At 56.9% G+C, this 7680-nt stretch overlaps 1 protein-coding gene across 1 annotated transcript; it reads right to left on the bottom strand.

Annotated features, from left to right (window-relative positions):
* Positions 1-2101: 2101 nt before the first annotated feature.
* Positions 2102-6961, bottom strand: Kcnk15 (potassium two pore domain channel subfamily K member 15). The gene is made up of 2 exons (XM_048347473.1): positions 6679-6961; positions 2102-2940 (listed from the first exon to the last, which is right to left on the bottom strand). The coding sequence occupies exons 1-2, from the start codon at positions 6959-6961 to the stop codon at positions 2246-2248; spliced, it is 978 nt and encodes a 325-aa protein (XP_048203430.1). The 3' UTR covers positions 2102-2245.
* Between the last annotated feature and the right edge of the window lie 719 nt (positions 6962-7680).

Raw genomic sequence — 7680 nt, 5'->3', positions numbered from 1 at the left:
TGGAGAGGAGAGTTGCCAGGGGGGCTGGGGTCTCCTCAGTGGTTTGTGGCAGTGGGACTTGCTCTAGGGCATCACAGGTGGGTGGAGTCTCATCCTAGAGGCACAACTCAACTAGGAACAGGTGGAGGGTGGGGGGGGGCGGTCTGGGGTATGGCCCCACCTAGGAAAATTCTCATCTCCCCTTCAGAAGTGAGGCCCTGCCACCAGCAGTGTTTCCCACACGTTGTGTTTCCCCGTGCTTTTGCCAGGCCGTGTCCTGACCATCACAGGAGCCCCCGGGAAGGAGGTGGAGGGAGTGTGGGTTCTGTTCTTGTCGGCCCTGTTGTCAGGAGCGGGAAGCGGAGGTGCAGGACAAGAACGCACTTGCAAAGGCCCCGTCAGCGTGGCTGCACCAGGACCCCACTTGAGTCTCCGGCAACCCAGAGCCCATCGCTCTTCCGCCTGGAAGGTGACCCAGTTCAGCAGGGTGGTCACGTGCTTCCTGCACCTCCCCACCCAGTTCTTCACGGCAGGAGCTCCTGGTGTGCTTTTGGGGTTCAGAAGCGGCACAGAGCCCCACGCCCTCCCAAGGCACAGCTGTTGCATCAGGCAAGGCCACCTGCATTTATTTATTGAGCAGCACTGCTGTGCCGGCCCAGGGGCCCGAGTCCCCCTCCTGCCCCTGTAACGGTTCCTCTGCCCTCTGGGAGGGCCATGTCTACAGAGCAGCCCTCTGTGGATGGAACGTGTCATGTCGTGTCCACAAGCTCACCTGAGAAGCCCCCTCGAGGGCCCGGCTGCTGCTGCCCGTTTTACCCAGGGTACCTGTGAGGGCCGAGTGGAGGCTGGAAGAGGGCTTGCACGTTACCTCGGCGCCCTCTTGCCCTAGACTGCCTCCTGCAAGGTGGCAGGAGGGTCCTCAGGCCGGGGCCTCCTTCCACCCACCCCACCTTTCCATTAGGTCCTCTCCAGGAGTAGGATCCCACCCTGGGCCTTCAGGGAGGGAGGGTTTCTGGGGCCCCCTGGGTTGGAGTGGGTCGCATTGCATTGTGGGTCACATCGTGTTCATGACCTTGTAGCTCATGTTGAAAATTAAAGTTTTTGGCTTTTCTAACCTGGCTTGCTTTTGCTTGGTGCCGAGACAGGTCTACCTGGGGACATAGGGATACTGGTGTTTTCCGGGGTGAGGGCCCCTGGATGCCCCAGCTGAGGCTTTGTTAGTACCCCTTAGGAGGAAGAGGCCTGTCCTGGAAAGCCCTGCTAGAGATACCCAGGAGAGAGCAGAGTTCCAAACAAACCACATCGTCCTATTACTGATGCGGAAACTGAAGCCCAGGTGAGGATTGTGGGGTCACATGGCTGGTGGTTGGCAGGTTGCCTCATGAGGTTTAGCCCACAGCAGGATGGGTGTGCAGGTCTCCGGAGTGGCTTTCAGCCAGGCCTCTTCATCAGGAAGTGGGCGTGGTTAGGGACAAACTATCAGCTTTCTGGGTGGGGACAGATTCGCAGGAGAGGGGACCCGTTCCAGGCAGTACAGGCTGTGCAGAGAGGAAATGTCTTTTCAATAATGCTGTGATGGTCCACCATGAAGAGCAGACGGTAGGTAGACCGCTTGGTCCATTTCTGGCCTCAGGCTTCCAGTGTGAGCTTCTGTCGCCATCAGACTCCAGTGCTGGAAGCTGTATATTTCCCTGCAAGGTAGAAACACCTCAAAAGAAATACAGCCACTTGATTCAGCTGTGGTGGCCCAGCTCGTGACATGGACCTGGGCAGTACTTTTCCTAAGCTGACGTGCCCACATCTTCCTAAAGCAGTTTGGACTTGAGGACTTGTACCTCTAAAGGTGACTGGAGTCTGATCACCTCCACATACCTTAGTTTCTCACTTTTTATTTTTATTTATTTACTTTTGTGCCAGTACTGGGGCTTGAACTCAGAGCCCGGGTGCTGCCCTGTAGTTTCATTCTGCCACATGAGCCACACCTCCTTTTCCAGCTTTTCGGTAGTTATTTGGAGATAAGAAAGCCTCCTGGACTTTCTTGCCTGGGCGGGCTTTGAACCGCAGATCTCAGCCTCCTGAGTAGCTAGGGTTACAGGTGTGAGTCACCAGTGCCCCGCTCCTGTAACATGGCGTGAATATGTTTTGGGAAAGCAGGAGACAAGGAGAAACTTCTTGTGGTAGAAGAGCCGTGAGGCCCCCAGACCTCCCTCCCAGCCCCAGTCGTGGCGCGGGGACCATCCAGGTGTGACTGAGCTGGGTATGGATGTCAGATGGACTTCCGTCTCGCCTGGGGTCTGTCTGCCTTGACGGGACGCTCTGTCACCGGGCTGGAGGGGGGAGAGAAGCCCAGGTTGTCGCAGGCCCAAGTCTCCAACTGGCAGACGCGATGAGAGATGCAGGTGGCACCTCTGGGCCCGGCTGGGTGGCGGGGCGCACGGGGGCTGCGGCTCAGGCGCGCCCCCTGGTGGGGCAGCGGGGCACGGCCGGGCACATCCGCATGGGCCAGAAAGCGGAGGACCACGAGGTTCAGGAAGGCCCCGATGACCGTGAGCCCCAGCAGGATGTAGAGGAAGCAGAAGGCCACGTAGGGCAGCTTCCTCTGCAGTGCCTCGTCGTTCTGCAGCGCCACGAAGTCGCCGAAGCCGATGGTGGTGAGGGTGATGAAACAATAGTAGTAGGCGTGGAAGAAGGTCCAGCCCTCGAAGTGTGCAAAGGCGGCGGCCCCGAGGGCCAGGGTGGCCACGCAGGCCAGCAGCCCGGCCACCACCATGTTCTCGGTGGACACACGTGGCCGCTGCAGGCCCAGGCAGCGCTTGGCCGCCAGCAGCAGGTGTCGCACCAGCGCGTTCAGCCGCTCGCCCAGGCTCTGGAAGGTGACCAGGGTCAGCGGGATGCCCAGGAGCGCGTAAAACATGCAGAAGACCTTGCCCGAGTCTGTGCCCGGCGCTGCGTGGCCGTACCCTGCGTGGGGAGGGGGCAGGGAGAAGGTGATGAGCGCCCAGCCCCACGCAACAGCCTCCCTGCCTGTCCCTCCAGGCCTCAGGCCTGGCTCTGAAGCCTTGCATGGTTATTCATAGCTGCCCCTGTTTGCAAACAGAACCCCAAAGAGTCCCCCTACGGGAAGGAAAAACAACTTCTTCACATGGGAATGATGGAGAACATACCTGTAATCCCAACACTTGGGAGGCCGAGGTAGGAGAATTGTGGATTCCAAGCCAGCCTGGGCTACATAGAAAAGCTCTATCTCAAAATAAAAACCAACCCAGGGGGGGCAGGGAATGTGGCTTAGCGGTAGAGTGCTTGCCTAGCATGCACGGAGCCCTGGGTTTATTTCCTCAGCACCACACAAACAGAAAAAGCCAGAAGGGGCGCTGTGGCTCAAGAGGTAGAGTGCTAGCCTTGAACAAAAAGAAGCCAGGACAGTGCTCAGGCCCTGAGTCCAAGCCCCAGGACTGGCAAAAAACCACCAACTCAGAAGAAGCCAAGCCTTCCAAATACATGTTGAACGGTCCCTTTGAAATGACATTTTAGAAACAGCACAGGCACAGAGACAGACCACCAGCCTGTGGTTGCCAGTCCTTGGTGTTGGAAGGGGGCTTAACTACAAAAGGGCATGAAGAATCTGGGGAGGGCTGAGGGACATGTTCTCTTTAAGTTTATCAAGGATTTATTTAATAAAGCAGGCAAAGCAGGGAGAAATAGAAAAGGAGAGCAGAATATCACCCCCTCACACACATACACAAAGGAGATAGGAGTAAGAGTCTCTCTCTTCTCTTTTCTCTCTCTCTCTCTCTCTCTCTCTCTCTCTCTCTCTCTCTCTCTCTCTCTCTCTCTCTCTCTCTGCTGGTGCTGAGGCTTGAACTCTGGGCCTGGGTGCTGTCCCTGAGCTCCTTTTGCTCAAGGGTAGCACTCTGCCACTTGAGCTACAGCACCACTTCCGGCTTTCTGAGACTTAATTGGAGATAAGCATCCCACAGACTTTCCTACTCTGGCTGGCTTCAAACCATGATCCTCAGATCTTGGCCTCCTTGTTCTCTCTTGAGCTGCAGCTATACCACAGGTGCCCTTCATGAGAACCGACTCAGTATGTAGAAGTTTCCAGGTTAAGAAGCCTTGAGGTTAAAAAAAAAGAAAAAACAGGGGCTGGGGATATGGCCTAGTGGCAAGAGTGCTTGCCTCGTATACATGAAGCCCTGGGTTCGATTCCTCAGCACCACTATATAGAAAAAGGCCAGAAGTGGTGCTGTGGCTCAAGTGACAGAGTGCTAGCCTTGAGCAAAAAGAAGCTAGGGACAGTGCTCAGGCCCTGAGTTCAAGCCCCAGGACTGACAAAAAAAAAAAAAAGAAGCCTTGATGTACAGTGGGGGAGGGGGTGGAGGATGATGGAGCTCATTAGCAATTGATAAGAAAACATCAACAAAATATAGCAAGTAAAAAAGAAAGCAAGAGACAAAACTGTATGTACCATAATGTCTATATAACCTGTGAATTGCGTTTAGAGGCATGTACATGCCAAGAATGCACCTGGGAGGATACAAAAGAAATGGGTAACTACATTTGATCCAGGGAGAGGAACTTATGGGTTAAGAGACAAGATGGAGACTAAGAAAGACAAATACCACATATTTTCTCTCACTGTGGAGTATAGATTAAAACCTAAGTGATGGGGCTGGGAATGCGGTTTAGCAGTCTCGTGTTTGCCTTGCATGCATGAAGCCCTGGGTTCAATTCCTCAGCACCACATAAACAGAAAAGGCCAGAAGTGGTGCTGTGGCTCAAGTAGTAGAGTGCTAGCCTTGAGCAAAAAGAAGCCACAGACAGTGCTCAGGCCCTGAGTCCACGCCCCAGGACTGGGAAAAAAACAAAACCAAAACAAACAAAAACCAACAGAAAAGTAGGCTGGTAGGAGTTTAAGCAAGCTTGAGACCCTGAGTTCAAACTCCAGTACCAGAAAAAAAAGCAGCATATTTTATACATGTATAAAAATGCCACAATAAAACTCACTATTTAAAATAATATCCGGTTACAACGGGAGGAGGGAGCAGAATGGGAATTTCCTTTGCATTCTACATGCTTTTGTACCCTTCGAACTATGCATAGTAAGTATGTGAAATATTCAAAATGTCAACACAACATACATCTGAAGACCTCTAGCAGTATCTCCACATTGTTTACCTCCCTCTCTTTTATTGGGGGGGGAGTGTGTGCTTTGCCCATGGTGGTCCCTCCCCGTCACCAGTGCCCTACAGACAGACTATGGGTTCCAGGAACAGTTACTGACTTAAACCAAGTTGACACTTAAGCTTCCTCAGTATGAAGAAGCCAGGAAGTGCTGTTTCCCCGGGGCCTTTCTGGTGGGCCTGGTTCAGACAGAGTAAAATGAATAATAACACAATATCTCATTTAGCCCATCCTGGGACTTCATGCCGTTATCAACCCATTCTACAGATCAGGGAGTTAGGCCCAGAGGCCAGAAGCTGCTGGAAATTCCCAGAGCCTGACCTCTGAGCCACTCTCCTTCATGACTGCTCCTGGGCCCTGGGCCTGACTCTGCAAGGCTGGTGGAAGCAGACAGAACCACGAGGCAGCTGGTAGCGCCCCCCCCCCAAGTGGCCTTAACAAGGCAAACACCCAGCTGCTGGGGAGGGGGCATAAAGAAGGGAGCAGGAAAAATACACCCAGAAGCCTCCAAAGAAAGTGGGGAAGGGCAGAAGAGGCAGAGGGGCACTGCATGTGTGGGCACCACAAGAAGGAAGATGACTGGCTAAGCCAAGATAAGGGAGCAGGGGTGCCCAGATAGACAAAAAGAGGCAAAAGGGCTTGAATGGGAGCCAGGGCTACAGTTGACAAAATGATCGTTGTTGCTAATGAACCGATTGCCTGCTTAGCTTCAGGCACCATGCCACCCATGTTACAGACATGACCTCACCGGAACCTGGGGCCACTCAGTGAGGCCGCACAACTAACCACCACGATGGTGAGAGGGCAGGCAGCAGACGCTAACTAAGTCCAGAGAAAGGTCTCCAAGGCCCTGGCTTCCAGCTCCGGGGTTGGAGCCCAAGGGGGCACCTGCACATTCGTGGCTGGATCGTGTGGCTGACTGGCGCCAAGCCGCAAGCCCTGTGAGAACCTACTTCTGTGCTCTGCCCTTCTCTGCGCTTGGGCTTCGCGGGTACCAGGCCCGGGGTAGTCTTAGCCACAACCCATCGGTCCCCAGGCTGCGGGGGGGGGACTGCCCCGGAGCCCCAGGGGGTGGGGTCCCCGGTTCGTGGCTCTCCTGTAGCAACTGCTGCGTATGGAGCGAGTGTCAAGTCGTAGAAGTGAGGACGACAGACAGGCTCCGTCGCGGAGTAGCAATGATCACTGTTACGGAAAAGCCAATCTCGTTTTCCTTCTGTGTCTCTTATCTCCCGGGTAAAGATCTCCCCACAGCCCCGGGACGGGTCCATTCGTTGCGATCTCACCGCTGGGGTGGGGACTCCAACCCATCCCACCCCACCCCGGTGCCCGCCCTGCCTCGGTGGACCGTGGGGCTCAGAGAGCCCAGGCTGCCCGTCCAAAGTGGCTCGGGGCCGGGGCGGAGGGGGTCGGGCAGCCCGCGGGGCGGAGGGGGGGTGTCCCGGGGCAGCCCGGGGGGGGGGTGAGGTGGGGGTCCCGGGGCGGGTGGAGGCGGAGGGGGGCGCCGCGCGCGCGGCTCACCGATGGTGGTGATGACGGTGATGGCGAAGTAGAAGGAGCCGGCGAACTTCCACTGGCGTCCGGCGCGGTGCGGCTCGGCCTGCCGGGCCAGGCGCTCCAGCTCGCGGTAGTCGTCGGCCGAGAAGCCGTATTTCCTCCGGAACTCGCCGCGTTTCTGGGCGAGCAGCCGCTGGCGGCCGCGCTCCGCCTCGGACTCCAGCGCGTCGAAGACGGCAGCGCCCACCAGCAGGTAGGACAGGATGCAGGCGACGAGCGCGGCCGTGCGCGCGCTCGGCTGCCTCATCGCGGCCTCCCTCCGGGCGCCCCGGCGCCCCGACGGCGGCTCCCGGCAACCCGGGCCACCCTGCGTGCGCCCCGGGCTGGCGCCCAGACACACCCCGCGGGCACCGGGGGCGGGGCCTGGGCTCCCCAGCTGCCCGGAGCCGCGGGGCGCAGCCTGCAGACTGACATCTGCAGCCAAGGCCCCAACCCAGAGAGAGGTGCAGAAGTCATCGGGCAAATGGTGCACCGCGCGCCCACGGGTGCCAACAAGATTCCTGGTGGGAGCAGAGGCGAGAGGCGACTGCGTGGTCCTGGCCCGCAAAGGAACCGAAAGATACTCTGCAGCCGGATAAAGGAGGGAGATGGTGCCGGGGGTGGGCGGGGCACCTCCAGCCCAGAGGCCGGTGTGGCAGGGACCAGGGACGCAGGAGTAGAGGGTGGGGAGCGGGGCAGAAGGGGATCTGAGAGACCTCGGACACAGGTGCTCAGTTGGTTTATTTCCCAGCACACTGGAAAGCTATGCTGAGGAGAAACATACAACACAGTGATCTGATCTGTATATATATTTTTAAGTGCACCAGGCTGCCAGGTGGAAAAGGGGAAAGTGGTGGAGAGTTGGGGGCTGCTTAGAAGTTGGGCGTGGCCCCAACAGATGTTGAGGAGATTCGCCTAAGACCGTGACCCTGGAGACAGACAGACAGAGTGGATGGATCCGGAGAAGTGGAGCTTGCAGTACTGCTG

This window comes from Perognathus longimembris, chromosome 6, assembly GCF_023159225.1.
Source record: "Perognathus longimembris pacificus isolate PPM17 chromosome 6, ASM2315922v1, whole genome shotgun sequence".
In the NCBI taxonomy this organism is placed as follows: domain Eukaryota; kingdom Metazoa; phylum Chordata; class Mammalia; order Rodentia; family Heteromyidae; genus Perognathus; species Perognathus longimembris.
Note: the sequence above shows the minus strand (reverse complement) of the source record. Positions and strands in the feature narration are given on the sequence as shown.